This window comes from Cherax quadricarinatus, chromosome 31 (genome assembly GCF_038502225.1).
Source record: "Cherax quadricarinatus isolate ZL_2023a chromosome 31, ASM3850222v1, whole genome shotgun sequence".
Classification (NCBI taxonomy): domain Eukaryota; kingdom Metazoa; phylum Arthropoda; class Malacostraca; order Decapoda; family Parastacidae; genus Cherax; species Cherax quadricarinatus.
The window spans coordinates 22300287-22320192 of NC_091322.1; the positions used below are offsets into that span (position 1 = coordinate 22300287).

Consider the following 19906-nt stretch of genomic DNA (forward strand, 5'->3'; position numbering starts at 1 on the left):
TTGTCGGAGACGAGTAGAGGAATCCTTGGTAACTGTCACTAAGGTTATTACTAACCTGAGCAGTATTGTCGGAGACGAGTAGAGGAATCCTTGGTAACTGTCACTGAGGTTATCACTAACCTGAGCAGTATTGTCGGAGACGAGTAGAGGAAGCCTTGGTAACTGTCACTGAGGTTATCACTAACCTGAGCAGTATTGTCGGAGACGAGTAGAGGAAGCCTTGGTAACTGTCACTGAGGTTATCACTAACCTGACCAGTATTGTCGGAGACGAGTAGAGGAAGCCTTGGTAACTGTCACTAAGGTTATTACTAACCTGATCAGTATTGTCGGAGACGAGTAGAGGAATCCTTGGTAACTGTCGCTGAGGTTATCACTAACCTGAGCAGTGTTGTCGGAGACGAGTAGAGGAAGCCTTGGTAACTGTCACTGAGGTTATTACTAACCTGAGCAGTATTGTCGGAGACGAGCAGAGGAAGCCTTGGTAACTGTCACTGAGGTTATCACTAACCTGAGCAGTGTTGTCGGAGACGAGTAGAGGAATCCTTGGTAACTGTCACTGAGGTTATCACTAACCTGAGCAGTATTGTCGGAGACGAGTAGAGGAATCCTTGGTAACTGTCACTGAGGTTATCACTAACCTGAGCAGTGTTGTCGGAGACGAGTAGAGGAATCCTTGGTAACTGTCACTGAGGTTATCACTAACCTGAGCAGTGTTGTCGGAGACGAGTAGAGGAATCCTTGGTAACTGTCACTGAGGTTATCACTAACCTGAGCAGTATTGTCGGAGACGAGTAGAGGAATCCTTGGTAACTGTCACTGAGGTTATCACTAACCTGAGCAGTGTTGTCGGAGACGAGTAGAGGAATCCTTGGTAACTGTCACTGAGGTTATCACTAACCTGAGCAGTGTTGTCGGAGACGAGTAGAGGAATCCTTGGTAACTGTCACTGAGGTTATCACTAACCTGAGCAGTATTGTCGGAGACGAGTAGAGGACGCCTTGGTAACTGTCACTGAGGTTATCACTATGTGTTTACTCACCAAGCTGTGATTACAGAGGTCGATTCACAGCTCCTGGCCCCGCCTCTTCACTGGTCGCTACTAGGTCACTTCCTGCTCCATGAGCTTTATCATATCTCTTAAAACTATGTATGGATCCTGCCTCCACTACATCACTTCCCAGACTATTCCACTTCCTGACAACTCTGTGACTGAAGAAATACTTCCTAACATCCCTGTGATTCATCAGTCTTCAACTTCCAATTGTGACCCCTTGTTGCTGTGTCCCATCTCTGGTACATCCTGTCTCTGCCCACCTTGTCATTTCCTCTCAGTATTATGTATGTCGTAATCATATCCCCCATATCTCTCCTGTCCTCCAGTGTCGTCAGGTCGATTTCCCTTAACCTCTCCTCGTAGGACATGCCCCTTAGCTCCGGGACTAGTCTTGTTGCAAACCTTTGCACTTTCTCTAATTTCCTTACGTGCTTGGCTAGGTGTGGGTTCCAAACTGGTGCTGCATACTCCAATATAGGCCTGACATACACGGTGTACAGGGTCCTGAACGATTCCTTATTGAGATGTCGGAATGCTATTCTTAGGTTTGCTAGGCGCCCATATGCTGCAGCAGTTATTTGGTTAATGTGCGTCCCAGAAGATGTGCCTGGTGTTATACTCACCCCAGGATCCTCTTCCTTGAGTGAGGTTTGTAGTCCCTGGCTTCCTAGACTGTACTTCGTATACGGTCTTCTTTGACCTTTTCCAATCTTCATGACTTTACACTTGGTGGGGTTGAACTCCAGGAGCCAGTTTCTGGACCAGGCCTGCAGCCTGTCCAGATCCCTTTGTAGTTCTGCCTGGTCCTCGTCCGATTGAATTCTTCTCATCAACTTCACATCATCTGCAAACAGGGACACTTCTGAGTCTATTCCTTCCGTCATGTCGTTCACATATACCAGAAACAGCACCGGTCCTAGGACTGACCCCTGTGGAACCCCGCTCGTCACAGGCACCCACTCTGACACCTCGTCACGTACCATGACTCGCTGATGTCTTCCCGACAGGTATTCCCTGATCCATTGCAGTGCCTTCCCTGTTATACCTGCCTGGTCTTCCAGCTTATGCACTAATCTCGTGTGTGTAACTGTGTCAAAAGTCTTCTTACAGTCCAAAAAAAGCGCAATCTACCCAGCCCATGCTCTCTCTCTCTCTTGTCCTACTGCTATCACCTTGTCATAGAACTCAAGTAGGTTTGTGACACAGGATTTCCTGTCCCTGAACCGTGCTGGTTGTCGCTAATAAGCTGTTGTATGTATTGTGTCCAACACTTGATGGTGTACCCCGCATCTCCATCTTTCTGGAGCCCCTTCTGTCTCGTCTGTGAACACTTCTTTGAATCTCATGTTGAGCTCTTCACATACTTCTCGGTCGTTTCTTGTGAGCTCCCCTCCTTCCTTCATCAGCCTGATTACCTGGTTGTGTTCCTCCTGATGTGGCTGTACAACAGCTCAGATTTGACTTTCACTGTTATGTCATTTTTGTATTGTCGTTGGGCCTCCCTTCTTACCTGTGCATATTCATTTCTGCCTCTACGACTGCTCTCCTTATTCTTCTGGGTCCTCTACCTTCTATGCTTTTTTCCATTCTCTAGCACACTTGGATTTAGCCTCTCTACACCTTTGGGTGAACCAAGGGTTCATCCTGGCCTTCTCGTTATTTCTGTTACTATTACAACCCAGGACAAATGGCCTGTTATACTTGTAAAGGGAGCAAAATCTCAGTCACCTGGTTCGCTGGTTGGGGGAGATAGCCTGTAAATGAGGGTATGTACATGCACCGAATAAAGGTTACGTACTCTTTGCATATCACAGTTACCTTTGGATACAAACCTTTCCTCTTCTTCCTTGCATATTGTTGTCACATATTCCATCATCTCATTTACTGACTTCCCTACCAGTTCTCTTCCCACCGAACCTCGTGCAAGAAATTCTTCATGCCTGTGTAGTCCCCTCTATTGTAGTTTGGATTCATTAGTCCTGCTTCTCTCTCCAATTGTAACTATGTATGCAAAGCTCAGAACCAAGTGATCACTGGCCCCGAGGGTTCTTTCATATGTGATGTCCTCAGTATCTACACTACTCAATGTGAATAATAGGTCCAGTCTCGCTGATTCATATTCTTCTCTCTCTCTGGTAGTGTCCCTTACGTGTTGGTACATGAGGTTTTCCAGTACCACCTCCATCATCTCAGCCCTCCACGTTTCTGAGTCCCCATGTGGCTCCAGGTTCTCCCAGCCCTTGTGATTGAAATCACCCACAATCAGTAGCTTTGCCCTGCTCGCATGAGCCCTGCTGGCCACATCAGCCAGTGTGTCAACCATCGTTGTTACTCTCATCACACACACACACACACACACACACACACACACATAAACACACACACACACAGAAAAGTGTCCTTGTTTGCAGATGATGTGAAATTAATGAGGCGAATCAAATCGGTCGAAGATCAGGCAGGACTACAAAGAGACCTGGACAGGCTATAAGCCTAGTCCTGCAACTGGCTTCTTGAATTTAACCCTGCCAAATGCAAAGTCATCAAGATCGGGGAAGGGCAAAGAAGATCGCAGACAGAGTATAGTGTAGGTGGCCAAAGACTGCAAACCTCACTCAAGGAAAAAGATCTTGAGGTGAGTATAATTCTATTCAAGATTGATGGACTCACTCTATTCAAGATTGATGGACTCATTCTATTCAAGATAGATGGACTGACCACATCGACTCAAGGTTGAGGGACTGATTACCTCATTCTCCTCCTGTTCTTCATGCTTCTCCTGTGTATGGACTGATGAAGCCACTGTGTTGGGTAGTTGATGAGTGGAACAGTCTACCTAGTTGGGTTATTGAGGCTAGGACTTTGGGAAGTTTCAAATATAGGTTGGATAAATACATGAGTGAGAGGGGTTGGATTTGAGTTATCAGAACTTATTTCTTGGGTGGCATTGAAAATTGGCTTGGGCAAACGTTTCGTTAGTGGGATGGATTGTAAAGGACCTGCCAAGTATGGGCGAACAGGCCTGCTGCAGTGTTCCTCCTTTCTAATGTTCTTATGTTCTTATACCGAGCACATCTCTTGAGGCACACATCAATCAGATAAGAAAAAGACAGGATGTTTCAGAGAGGGGACACAGAAACAAAGGGTCACACTTGGAAGTTGAAGATTCAGAGGAGTCAAAGGGATGTTAGTAAGTATTTCTTCAGACATAGAGTTGTCAGGCAATGGAATAGCCTAGAAAGTGACGAAGTGCAGGCGGGAACAATAGATTGTTTTAAGACGAGGTATGATAAAGCTCATGGAGCAGGGAGAGAGAGGACCAAGTAGCAATCAGTGAAGAGGCGGGGCCAGGAGCTATGACTCGACCCCTGCAACCACAAATAGGTGATTACACACGTGTGTGTGTGTGTGTGTGTGTCTGTGTGTGTGTGTGTGTGTGTCTGTGTGTGTGTGTGTGTGTAGAAATGGACTGCAAGCAAGTTTAGTAGATACATTAAGTTACTGTCTTACAAGACACACTTCAGCTTTACAAGACACACTTCAGTCTTACAAGACACACTACAGTCTTGCAAGACACACTAGAGTCTTACATGACACACTAGAGTTTTCTGTGGAAATTTATCTGGACTACCTCCATGTGAGTTGTCTACCCTAGCAAGCTCTGTTGACACCGAGCTCTGAGGTTGGTACCTCAGCCTCACAAGTGGCTTATATGACACATTTCCATAAATAACTGATGTTGCAAGAATTCCACCTTCATGCACGAATAGAGGACTAACTTACTTGGTGTTGGAGAATATATCACCCGGTCTTCCAACCTCCCTAAGCTTTAGTCCCTCTGGACTCTTCCCTTCTAGTCACCACGTGAAGTCAGAGACTTAGTTCCTGCAATATTCAGTCGGTATTAGTGACCTTCCTGCACCTCAGAAATTCCTAATTCCATGGGGGTGTGTATCCCCTAGTATAATGCAGGAAGTGACACTAGCTTCTAAGCTTAACTTAAAGAGGGGACGCCGGTACATACTGGTCTACGGGCATCCGACTGCACAAAGACCCACAGTTCAACTCGCTCGCAATTTCCCCCCAGAATACTGGGAGAAAGAAAGAGAGGTCTTGTCTTACTGTAATGGGCCTGACGGAGGAGGGCATCTACAGTTACCACCCACAGGATGGGTATGGGTGACTACTACCCACCGGATGGGTATGGGATGACTACCGCCCACAGGATGGGTATGGGGTAACTACCTCCCACTGGATGGGTATGGGTGACTACCACCCACAGGATGGGTATGGGTGACTACCACCCACAGGATGGGTATGGGTGACTACCACCCATAGGATGGGTATGGGGTGACTACCATCCACAGGATGGGTATGGGGTGACTACCGCCCACAGGATTGGCATGGGGTGACTACCGCCCACAGGATGGGTATGGGGTGACTACCACCCCCAGGATGGGTATCATGCGACTACCACTCACATGATGGGTATGGGGTGACTACTGCCCACATGTTGGGTATGGGGTGACTACTACCCACAGGATGGGAATGGGTGACTACCACCCACAGGATGGGTATGGGATGACTACTGCCCACAGGATGTGTATGGAGTTACAACCGCCCACATAATGGGTATGGGGTGACTACCGCCCACAGAATGGGTATCATGTGACTACCACCCACAGGATGGGTTTGGGGTGACTACCGCCCACAGGATGGGTATGGTGTGACTACCGCCCACAGGATGGGTATGGGTGACTACCACCCACAGGATGGGTATGGGGTGACTACCACCCACAGGATGGGTATGGAGTGACTACCACCCACAGAATGGGTATGGGGTGACTACCACCGACAGAATGGGTATGGGGTGACTACCACCCACAGGATGGGTATGGGGTGACTACCACCCACAGGATGGGTATGGGGTGACTACCACCCACAGGATGGGTATGGGTGACTACCGTCCACAGGATGGCTATGGGTGACTACCGTCCACAGGATGGCTATGGGGTAACTACCGCCCACAGGATGGGTATGGGGACTACCACCCACAGGTGATGGGGTGATTACCACCCACAGGATGGGTATGGGGGTGACTACCACCCACAGGATGGGTATGGGGTGACTACCACCCACAGGATGGGTATGGTGACTACCACCCACAGGATGGGGGGTGACTACCACCCACAGGACTGGTATAGGGTGACTACCACCCACAGGATGGGTATGGGGTGACTACCACCCAGAGTATGGGTATGGGGTGACTGCCACCAACAGGATGGGTATGGGGTGACTACCACCCATAGGATGGGTATGGGCTGACTACCACCCACAGGATGGGTATGGGATGATTACCACCCACAGGATGGGTATGGGGTGACTACCACCCACAGGATGTGTATGGGTGACTACCACCCACAGGATGGGTAATGGGTGACTACCACCCAGAGGATGGATATGGGGTGACTACCACCCACAGGATGGGTATGGGGTGACTACCACCCACAGGATGGGTATGGGATGACTACCACCCACAGGATGGGTATGGGGTGACTACCACCCACAGGATGGGTATGGGGTGACTACCACCCACAGGATGGGTATGGAGGTGACTACCACCCACAGGATGGGTATGGGGTGACTACCACCCACAGGATGGGTATGGGGTGACTACCACCCACAGCATGGGTATGGGGTGACTACAGGCCACAAGATGGGTATGGGGAGACTACAACCCACAGGATGGGTACTGGGTGACTACCACCCACAGGATGGGTATGGGTGACTACCACCCACAGGATGGGTATGGGGTGACTACCACCCACAGGATGGGTATGGGGTGACTACTACCCACAGGATGGGTATGGGGTGACTACCACCCACAGGATGGGTATGGGGTGACTACCACCCACAGGATGGGTATGGGGTGACTACCACCCACAGGATGGGTATGGGGTGACTACCACCCACAGGATGGGTATGGGGTGACTACCACCCACAGGATGGGTATGGGGTGACTACCACCCACAGGATGGGTATGGTATGGTGACTACCACCCACAGGATGGGTATGGGGTGACTACCACCCACAGGATGGGTATACCACCCACAGGGTGACTACCACCCACAGGATGGGTATGGGTGACTACCACCCACAGGATGGGTATGGGTGACTACCACCCACAGGATGGGTAAGGCGTGACTACCACCCACAGGATGGGTGTGGGGTGACTACCACCCACAGGATGGGTGTGGGGTGACTTCCACCCACAGGATGGGTGTGGGGTGACTACCACCCACAGGATGGGTGTGGGGTGACTACCACCCACAGGATGGGAATGGGGGACTACCACCCACAGGATGGGTATGGGGTGACTACCACCCACAGGATGGGTACTAGGTGACTACCACCCACAGGATGGGTATACCACCCACAGGGGGTGACTACCACCCACAGGATGGGTATGGGGTGACTGCCACCCACAGGATGGGTATGGGTGACTACCACCCACAGGATGGGTATGGGGTGACTACCACCCACAGGATGGGTATGGGTGACTACCACCCACAGGATGGGTATGGGGTGACTACCACCCACAGGATGGGTATGGGGTGACTACCACCCACAGGATGGGTATGGGGTGACTACCACCCACAGGATGGGTATGGGGTGACTACCACCCACAGGATGGGTATGGGGTGACTACCACCCACAGGATGGGTATGGGGTGACTACCACCCACAGGATGGGTATGGGGTGACTACCACCCACAGGATGGGTATGGGGTGACTACCACCCACAGGATGGGTATGGGGTGACTACCACCCACAGGATGGGTATGGGGTGACTACCACCCACAGGATGGGTATGGGGTGACTACCACCCACAGGATGGGTATGGGTGACTACCACCCACAGGATGGGTATGGGGTGACTACCACCCACAGGATGGGTATGGGGTGACTACCACCCACAGGATGGGTATGGGGTGACTACCACCCACAGGATGGGTATGGGGTGACTACCACCCACAGGATGGGTATGGGGTGACTACCACCCACAGGATGGGTATGGGGTGACTACCACCCACAGGATGGGTATGGGGTGACTACCACCCACAGGATGGGTATGGGGTGACTACCACCCACAGGATGGGTATGGGTGACTACCACCCACAGGATGGGTATGGGGTGACTACCACCCACAGGATGGGTATGGGGTGACTACCACCCACAGGATGGGTATGGGGTGACTACCACCCACAGGATGGGTATGGGGTGACTACCACCCACAGGATGGGTATGGGTGACTACCACCCACAGGATGGGTATGGGGTGACTACCACCCACAGGATGGGTATGGGGTGACTACCACCCACAGGATGGGTATGGGGTGACTACCACCCACAGGATGGGTATATTGTGACTACCGCCCAGAGGATGGGGACGGGGTGGCTACCAGCCACAGGATGAGTATGGGGTGATTACCACCAACAGAATGTGTATGGGGTGACTAACACCCACAGGATGGGAATGGGGTGACTACAACCCACAGGATGGATATGGGTGACTACCACCCACAGGATGGGTATGGGGTGACTACCACCCACAGGATGGGTATGGGTAACTACCACCTGTAGGATGGGTATGGGGTGACTACCACCCACAGGGTGGGTATACCACCCACAGGGGTGACTACCACCCACAGGATGGGTATGGGGGTGACTACCACCCACAGGATGGGTATGGGTGACTACCACCCACAGGATGGGTATGGGGTGACTACCTCCCACAGGATGGGTATGGAGTGACTACCACCCACAGGATGGGTATGGGTGACTACCACCCACAGGATGGGTATGGGTGACTACCACCCACATGGGATGGGTATACCACCCACAGGGGTGACTACCACCCACAGGATGGGTATGGGTGTCTACCACCCACAGGCTGGGTATGGGGTGACTACCACCCACAGGAAGGGTATGGGTGACTACCACTCACAGGATGGGTATGGGTGACTACCACCCACAGGATGGGTATGGGGTGACTACCACCCACAGGATGGGTATGGGGTGACTACCACCCACCCACGGGATGGGTATGGGGTGACTACCACCCACAGGATGGGTATGGGGTGACTACCACCCACAGGATGGGTATGGGGTGACTACCACCCACAGGATGGGTATGGGGTGACTACCACCCACAGGATGGGTATGGGGTGACTACCACCCACAGGATGGGTATGGGGTGACTACCTCCCACAGGATGGGTATGGGTGACTACCTCCCACAGGATGGGTATGGTGTAACTACCACCCACAGGATGGGTATGGGTGACTACCTCCCACAGGATGGGTATGGTGTAACTACCACCCACAGGATGGGTATGGGTGACTACCTCCCACAGGATGGGTATGGGTGACTACCTCCCACAGGATGGGTATGGGTGACTACCACTCACAGGATGGGTATGGGTGACTACCACCCACAGGATGGGTATGGGTGACTACCACCCACAGGATGGGTATGGGTGACTACCACCCACAGGATGGGTATGGGTGACTACCACCCACAGGATGGGTATGGGGTGACTACCACCGACAGGATGGGTATGGGGTGACTACCACCCACAGGATGGGTATGGGTGACTACCACCCACAGGATGGGTATGGGTGACTTCCACCCACACGATGGGTATGGGTGACTACCGCCCACAGGATGGGTATGGGGTGACTACCACCCACAGGATGGGTATGGGTGACTACCACCCACAGGATGGGTATGGGGTGACTACCACCCACAGGATGGGTAGTGACTACCACCCACAGGATGGGTATGGGTGACTACCACCCACAGGATGGGTATGGGTGACTACCACCCACAGGATGGGTATGGGGTGACTACCACCCACAGGATGGGTATGGGGTGACTACCACCCACAGGATGGGTATGGGGTGACTACCACCCACAGGATGGGTATGGGGTGACTACCACCCACAGGATGGGTATGGGGTGACTACCACCCACAGGATGGGTATGGGTGACTACCACCCACAGGATGGGTATGGGGTGACTACCACCCACAGGATGGGTATGGGTGACTACCACCCACAGGATGGGTATGGAGTGACTACCACCCACAGGATGGGTATGGGGTGACTACCACCCACAGGATGGGTATGGCCAAGATCACCTACCTGACCCATAGTCACGTCATCCCAGTTTAGCCCACCTAGGTAATTTCTCAGCCCCATGAAATCAGTCAAGCGAAATTCTGGGACAGAGATTTGATTGTAGTTATTATTATTATTATAATCAAAAAGAAGCGCTAAGCCACAAGGGCTATACAGCGCTTTGATTGTAGTTATCTGGGTAATTCCATGATATATTGAAACTAAGTGATTTGTGATCACTTCCCCAAGCTCATCATTAAATCTCAAGATTATTAATTAGTGATTCTTTGTTGGCAAGATCCAAGTCAAGCAGATTGTTTCCTCTAGTTGGTTCTATCACAAACTGTTTTAAAAAGCAATCCTGAACTGTATCAAGAAAGTCACTAGACTCATGATTTCCTGTCCCCCATTAAAAAACATTTTCATATCTAGATGCCTTATGAATTTCGTCCCATAACAGCTTACTGCCCTCCCTGTCAAGGTTTGGTGGCCTATAAATCACACCCAAAATTAATTTGTCATGACCCTCGAGAAACTGTAGCCAAACAGATTCTGTGTCCGATGTTTCTAATCTTATATCATGTCTAAGACAACAATTTAAATTGTCTCTGACATACATCGCCACTCCACCACTCTTTCTGTTGACACTATTAGTGTGGAAGAGTTTTAACCCTGTATGTTGCATTCAGAAGGCATTTCTCTATCTTTCAGGATGAACCATATCTATGTCATAGCAATAATATCTATATTACCTGCACTTGCAAGTAATCTTAGCTCATCTATCTTATTTCTTAGACTCCTTCTATTTGTATAGTAAACCTTAAGAGAGCTAGTCATTCATTGCCCTCTACTATCTCTCTTCGTTTGTTGAGCAATTCCTTTGCCTTTACTAGCAACTTTATTTTGAATATTGTCTTTTAAACATATCTCTGAGGTATCCCGGTAATATCTCCTGTTTTCTACCCTAATACTGCAGCCTGGTTGTTTCCCCCAAGCGCCCATATCTCTATTGTGGAAAATTAAATTTACCTGGATGAATCTCATTAGATACATACCAGTAAATGGTATCAAAGATAATTATTATTTATCAAAGTTACAGAGACAAGTAGGAATTTTAGGACACCTAGGTCGCAAAAAATGTCCCCCTTCGATACCTACCATCTATCTCTCCACAAGTCACTCTAGACCTATATTAATTTCAAATGAAATATACATCACCAGGAATTCTGGTAAAATTAATATAAATATGTGGACTGTATATTAAAATTAATAAATGATTACATATACACATTTATATAACAGAAGGAGAATTTATAATCATAACACTCACCAATTAGTCTGGAGATTACTGTGTGTCATACACAAAAACCCCCCTCTACTAAATTTATGAAGAAAATACTGGCCAGAATTTCAACATAAATATAGACATGACTTAGCTGGGGTTCCTGGAGCTGTCCTGTCCATCGCTTAATGCTCACGTTATGCAGGACTGCAATCCAACAATTTCGGCTCCTATTTGAGAGGTTTTAAGCCCAATATAACCTCTAGAGCGACGAAAATTATGCACATTTTCACTAACGTTTGTCTCACATTCAAAAAACAATGGCGTCTCTCCCCTGCTCGTCAGCGCAGGCGCAGAGCTTCCCTGTTTCTTTATTTATTTACAAAATAATATTTATTAAATACAATATATTCCATCAATTTACATACAAAATACACTGTATTTTGGAAAAATTATTATTTTCTACACTGTGGCCGGCCGGAGTTCGTTGCTATATGACTCAAATTACTCCTTCCTTTAGGAGACAATTCCAGCTGGTTCTGGCTTGAGTGGCTGTTCTCCTAGTAGGTCTTACTACAATTTCATCTTCCTGCATCACTTGGTCAGCGTTACCTTCAATATCACTCGTGCCACTTTCCCTTAGATTTTCATTTACATTTGATTGAATGCCATTTAATTCCAAGGGAATCTATTTATTAATTGTGCGTAAACTTTCCTGGCCACGACACAACACTTTGACATTCCGGACAACACCTTGTGCATCTGGGTACAATGTCAATACTTTGCCCAGAGGCCACAATGTTCGATGTTGTTCAGTATCAATTAACACAATGTCACCTGGTTGAATGTTCTGTCGATTTACTGCCTCTGTCGCACCATAAAAGTGTTCACGTAGTGTAAGAAGATATTCCTTATGCCACACATTAGACCAATGATCAATTACTTTATTTAACATTTTAAATTTATCACACAACACTGCCGCATCATTGTAATCTTCATCACTTTCTTCAGGATTATCTCTATAGACAGGGGCAGCTTCCAATTTCCTTCCACATATTAGGTGAGAAGGTGTTAATACATCTGCATCAGGTGTATCACTCATGTACGAGAGAGGCCTATTATTTATACGATTCTCCGCCTCCACTAACACTGCACGGAATTCTTCCAAATTAATTCTCTTCCGGTGTAGTACTTTACGGAGACACCTCTTCACTGTGCCTATCAGTCTTTCGTACAGCCCCCCCTGCCAAGGGGCTCTAGGAGTAATAAATTTCCAGGTACACCCTCGTTGGGTTAACAGAGATTGAACATCGTTACTATTATTTAATTCTATCAAGTGTTGAGCACCTGCTACAAAATTTGTGGCATTATCCGAAATCATCAATCTCGGACAGGATCTCCTAGCTGCAAATTTTCGAAACAGCTGTATAAACTGTTCTGCAGACAAGTCCTGAGCCACTTCTAAATGAACTGCCCTAGTAGCAGTACAAGTGAACAAGCATACATACACTTTCAGTGGAACACCATCTGAAGTACCTGTTAAAATGATTGGACCACTATAGTCTACACCTGTTACATCAAATGGTTTCACTAATTGTACACGCTCCTTTGGCAATGGTGGAGGACCTGGGTACATATAGGATCTGGCATCCACACGGCGACATATTACACAAGATTTAATCACCCTTTTTACACTTTGCCGTCCTTGTGGAATCCAGAAAGTTTCCCTAATACAATTTAAGGTATCTTGTACCCCACCATGCATTACATTTTTATGGGCATTTAAAACAATTAAATTTGTTAGATGATGAGTTTTGGGCAGTAAGATAGGGTGTTTAGCATAATCACCCAATTCAGCATTTTGTAACCTACCTCTGCACCTAATTACATTGTTCTCTAAATACAGCCCCAATTTCTCTATTATGGAACCTTTCACAATTTTTCTTTCCATCATCAATTTAATCTCATTTCCATAGATTTCTTCTTGTACCCTCTTTATCCAATATTCAAGAGGATGTGAAAACTTATATGAGATATTCATCTTGTTTAGAAATTTAAACACCAACTTAGTTACATTGATTAGTTTGGGTAAAGAAGAATACCTATTTATATCAATGGCTAAGGAAGGACAAACTATTGGAGCGGTGGTCACAGTAATTTCAACAGGAGCAATATACGCCTTTTGTACAGGCCAATTAGCTTTATTTACCAACCAGCTCGGTCCTTTAAACCATGATACAGCATTTACAAATTTAGCATAAGGTAAACCTCGAGACAAGAAATCAGCTGGATTCTCCTCACCAGGTATATGATTAAATGTTAACATATGCTGACCCAAACTATTATACTTCTCTTGCATCTGATTAATTTCAGCGACTCTGTTTTGTACGTACACAATTTTACTGTTTCCATTACGAATCCATTGTAAGGATACCTCATTATCAGACCAAATTACAGTGTCGCTAATATTTATCTCCTGCAACTTATTTCTTATATAATTAGCTAATTTGACACCTACATAAATGGCTGTTAATTCCAACTGAGGTAAGGTACGTGATTTAATTGGAGACACTTTAGCCTTAGACATAACAAGAGAAATAACACTATTACATTGAAGGTAAGCAACTGCTCCATATGCCAATTTTGAAGCATCACAAAAAATGTGGAGTATATTTTTCCCATCTGGATTGGCCACCTGGCGTGGGAACTCCAACATTGGAATTTTTTCATAATCACCAATTAATTCATCCCACCTGTTAATGAATTCCTCAGGTAGAGTTTCATCCCAAGCACATTTAAGCTTCCATGCTTCTTGTATTAATAATTTCCCTCTTATAGTAAGGGGTGACACTAAACCTAGTGGATCAAAACATTTGGAAACTTCAGCAAGCAAAACTCTCTTAGTTAATTTATTGGGCATACTGTAATTATTAGGTTTTAACATTAACAAATCTCTCTCAGTATCCCAAGTTAATCCCAATACATTACTACATTTTGGTACTTCATCTCCAGGGTAATCTTTACTTATTTTGTCCTTTAATTTGGACGAATTACTATTCCATTCCCTCAGAGGCATATTTGCACTTTGCATTATTTTATTAGCCTCTCCATAAGTCATTAACAGTTCCTCTTCAGTTGACGTCACACCCAGGAAATTGTCCACATAAAATTGTTTGCTCATTACTTTACTCAATGGACTTCCCGTACGTTTAAGGTGTGCATTTATCGTCGCTTGAAGTAGGAACGGACTGGATGTAGCACCAAATAATACGCTCCTAAAGCGAAAGGTTTTCAGAGGGCTAAGTGGGTCACTAGGATTCTCAGGCCATAAGAAGCGGGTACAATCCCGGTCAGCCTCTTGTAAACCCACTCTTAGGAAAGCTTTACTTATGTCAGCCGTAAAGGCATAATTCTTCACCCTGAAATTTAATAAGATATCTCCTAATTTTTCCGTCAACGACGGACCTGTCATCAAACAGTCATTTAAACTAGGTACATTTTTGTTACTCCTGGCACTACAATTAAACACAATCCTCAGAGGAGTGGTCTTAGAATCCTTCTTCACTCCGTGATGTGGCAAATAGTGACCATAAATTTTGGCTTGCTCAGGAGGTACCTCTTCTATAAATTTATTAATTAATTGTTCAGTAATTATATCATTATAGGCAGTCAACAATTCTGGTGTCTTACTCAGTTCGCGGAGCTGAGCCTTTAATTGTCCATATGCCATTCTGTAATTAGTGGGCAATTCTGGATGGTTCAGTCTCCACGGAAGTCGTACCCAGTATTGTCCAGATTCAAATTTTACATCTCTCAGGTATTGTTCCTGAGTAAAAGAATCGTCTGGACTTTCTTCATTTACATTTATTCCAATGCTGTCTAATTCCCACAATTTATGCACTGGCTCAACACCATCCTCTATGGAAGAATTATACTGGGGCACGATTTCATGAGTAAGACACACAGTGATAGTATTTATAGTTTCCTCTAGTCATGCATTATTATTACGAGGAATCCTACCATACATTACATGGCCTCCTGCAGTCTTTAAAAGGGTGACACCACATTTCTTTACCATACCCTTTACAAAGGAGGCATAATAGTCACTACCTATCAAAATATTTATTGGGCCTACAGAATCATCATTTACACCAGAAGGTGCTAAATTTACATTATGTGAAAGTCTTTCTGTAGCTTTACTAAGCCCTACTGTAGATATTTTCTCTGGAAGTCTATCTACAATTACTGCATTAACACGTTTTTTCTCATTGCCCAACCTGACAGTTACATAAACAGTGTCATACAATTGAGCCCTTTTATCTGAGAGAAAACCAGATAATTTTAGAGTTGTAGGATCTCCCATCTGTACTTTCATCCCATCAAGACATTTACGTTTTATGAAAGTACGCTGGGATCCCTGGTCTAATAATGCAGTTACATTTTTTGATTTATGCCTTTTATCATCAATTTTTACCTGTAACACAGGTAAGGCTACTTCAGCAAAACCATCATTATTAACATTAGCAGCAATTTTTACATTAGCCACTGTTGTGTCAGGATTGTCAACATTATCATTATTATCAACATTATCATATAGACCCTTACACATGACTATATGGTGTCTTCCTTTGTGACATTGATAACAGTTGTTTAATTTGGCATGACAATCCTTTACATTGTGATTACCTAGACATCTGATACATCTGTCAAGTTCCTCCAATCTTTCAACTTTATCATTCCATGAATTGTATGCATTGCAATTCTTAGAAAAATGAGTACCCTTGCAGAAGAGACAATCTCTCTTTTCTTTGACTGGTTTCTTATTAACTGGGCTACTCTTAGGAGGGTACTTATTCTTCTTACCTTGTGGAGAATCATTATTTCTGATTCCTGCTACTTGATATGCACCTATGCAACTCTTTTTAGGAAATGAATTTTGATTATTAACATTGGGATAATTTTTCCCTTTGTGAAACTTGACAGATACCTCAGAGTTATTATGTGTTGCATCTTTAAAATGAGTTGGTTGGCTGGTCTGCAACTGAACAATTAATTCTTGTAGACCTAGTCTTATTTCCTCCAGACCAAAATAACCTTTGTGATACTTGTTCGAGAGTCATTCAAGTGTTTTACAGCTTAATTTATTCTGTACAATGGCACTCAATAACCAGTCTGATTCCTTCAGATTATATTTATTACTTAAAGTTTTGAGAGTGCTCTCCAGTTTAACTCTAAACTGCTGTAAACCTTTGTAAGTGTGATCTGGAGATTTTAAATTAACAATGATATTCACTAGATCCAACCTACTTTGTTCTATATTACCATAAGTTACCTTCAGCAAGTCAACTGCTTCCTTGTAAGAATCATCTACATTTGGGAAAGGCTTGTATGAGTATGTGAGCATCTCCTCTTATCTGTCCTTTAAGGTAAAATAATTTAGTTACACAGGCTAGGTCACTCCTATCATGCACAGCTGCTTTAAAAATTGACCAAAACTCCTCTCAATTTTCTCCAGGATTAAATACAGGTAAACATAATTCTGGGAGTTTTGGCAAAGACATCTTATTTGTTGGAGCAGATTGATTAACTGCCTGGTTTACACATTTTAATTTATTCAAAGCCTGACTTTTACAAGAAAGAATCTTTTCTTCTAATTCATAATACTGGTTAATCATAAGATTTATTTCTGTCTCATCTACACAGTTTACTAACAAATCTCCTTCATATTTTTTATAATATAATTTGTATGAATCATATCTATTCCCCAAAGCATCTAAATACAATTTTAAATCATCAGTATTCACAGTTTCCTGATTAATTAATTCCAAACATTTATTATATGCCTTTGTTACATGACCCTTTCTAGCCTGCAATGATTATTTTTTTTGCTTTAAATTCCATGTGTTTGTCTTCTACATTAATTTCCTCATTTTCACCCATGATTCAATGTATTAAATTCAACTTAATTAATAACACTGATTATGTACATAATTATGCACTTGATAAGGTAAATAATACAACTTACCTTGAATAAATCCTAGCTACTTTAGCTTAGCAATTACATGTAAGAAAATTATAATATAAACTTTAAATACACATTAATAATCTTAGCTACACTTGAGCTTAGCAATTCACATGTAAGAAAATTATAAATATAAATTTTAAATACACTAATATAAATCCTTGCCCTTGGCCAGTTATACAAATACACTAATATAAATCTAGCCAGAATTTGGCTTAGCAAAAAATATATACATATTATACACTAATATAAATCCTAGCCAGACTTTGGCTTAGCAAAATTAATATTATACAAATACACTAATATAAATCTTAGCCAGACTTGGCTTAGCAAAATTAATATTGTAATAATTATAATCCACTACACATTAAGTAAATTTGTGGACCTAACATCCACCTCCTTCTGTCATTTCACATATAATTATTAAGTAATTAATTCACTAATTAATGACTTCACTAATTACATCCAGTTCGATCAAGGACCAACGGGCAACTATGTGGGAAATTAAATTTACCTGGATGTAACTCATAAGATACATATCAGGTAAATGGTAACAAAAATAAATATTATTTATCAAAGTTACAGAGACAAGTAGGAATTTTGGGACATATAGGTCGCAAAAAATGTCCCCCTTCGATACCTTCCATAATCTATATCCCCACAAGTCACTCTAGACCTATATTAATTGCAAATGAAATATACATCACCAGGAATTCTGGTAAAATTTAATATAAATTTAGGGACTATATTAAAATTAATAAATGATTACATATGCACATTTATATAACAGAAGGAGAATTTGTAATCATAACACTCACCAATTAGTCTGGAGATTACTGTGTGTCATGTACAGAACCCCCCCCTGTCTAAATTTATGAAAAATACTGGCCAGAATTCTAAACATAAATTAGACACTTATCTGAGGTTCCTGGAGCTGTCCTGTCCATCTGCCTTAATGCTCACGTTATGCAGGACTGCACATCCAACAATTTCGGCTCCTATTTGAGAGGTTTTAAGCCCAATATAACCCCTAGAGCGACGACTGGAGAACAGAGAATCGATTTCCTACCTTCATATCTTCTCTATTAACCTTCCTTATCTTCCTTCTTTCTGAACTGTGAACCACTTGCCACTTATAGCGGCTGCCACTCTCACTGCTGGTGACCATTTCCTCCTTGCCAGCTGTATCCATCTCACACTCACTCCCAGACCCATCTAGGTGAAGCTTCAGCCTCCTATTTTCCTCCTGAAGAAGTAGAATCCCCTTCTTCAGCACTTTAACCTGAGATTCTAAAACACTACAACAAGCCATGATGCTTGGTAACAGCCCACACTAACTAGTTACAAATGTAATGAACTCCAAGTAGATCTGGTCACAATCATGACAAGTTACAAAGGTAATGAACTCCAGGTAGATCTAGTCACAATCATGACCAGTTACAAAGGTAATGAACCCCAGGTAGATCTGGTCACAATCATGACAAGTTAGAAAGGTAATGAACCATCTACACTTTTATACGTGGTTACAATCATGAACAAATTACAAAGTAATTAGCGAGAGCAAGAGTTATCTGAAGGAAGTTATGTTTCCCGGATTAAACATCTCTCAAAAAGAATCCACTTACTTATATGATGACCAATTAATTTATTTAAAAAAGCAGATGAACGTTACACTTAATTTGTATGTCAAATATTCTTTTTAATCAATATAACTCCATATTTTCCCTTCGTTTACCCTCAGGCAGTCGAGAAAGTGTGGTTGATTTCACGGCGCCTTACTACATGGAATCAACCACTCTAGTGTCCAACGCTCCGAAGGAGAAGAATCGAGCCTTTGCTGTCTTCTCTCCCTTCACATCTGAGGTACGTAACATGAAGCATTAACCACCGGGTTTCAGGATCGCAGGTCACATGTCATGAAACATTAGTCACTGGTTGTAAGAGTCATAGCTAGGTTAATTGTTATGAAAACTGGTCATTGGTTGTAAAAAATAAGTCAGATCAGAGTCATGAAGCCTTGAATCACTAGGTGTCTGGATACAGTCGTGATACATGACTTCAAACATTGATCACTGGAAGTAAAGGGCGATTTAGTTCTTATCTATTGCCTTCATTCCTAGTAATGTGATGTGGAAATTATTCTAACAAGCAAATATATTACATATCTAACTTGTAAAACAATATTTTAACAAGCTTCATGTGAAATATTGCACATGACAGGTATGGATGTGCATATGTGTGGTTACAGCGCTGGTGGGTCCACTGCTGTACTTGGTGAGCCGCTTGTTAGTGGTGTACCTGGGTAAGGAAGACAGCTCCAGGTACTCCCTGCAGAGCCTGAGCTTCAACATGTACAGAAACATGATGGTT

At 44.3% G+C, this 19906-nt stretch overlaps 1 protein-coding gene across 1 annotated transcript in view; it reads right to left on the reverse strand.

Moving 5' to 3' along the window:
* The window catches only part of LOC128699048 (glutamate receptor ionotropic, delta-2-like), a 103586-nt gene extending 84738 nt beyond the window's left edge, over nucleotides 1-18848 (reverse strand). Inside the window, exon 1 of the mRNA XM_070090396.1 lies at nucleotides 18663-18848. Within this exon, the coding sequence (XP_069946497.1) occupies nucleotides 18663-18848 (186 nt within the window). The remainder of the gene's footprint in view (nucleotides 1-18662) is intronic.
* Between the last annotated feature and the right edge of the window lie 1058 nt (nucleotides 18849-19906).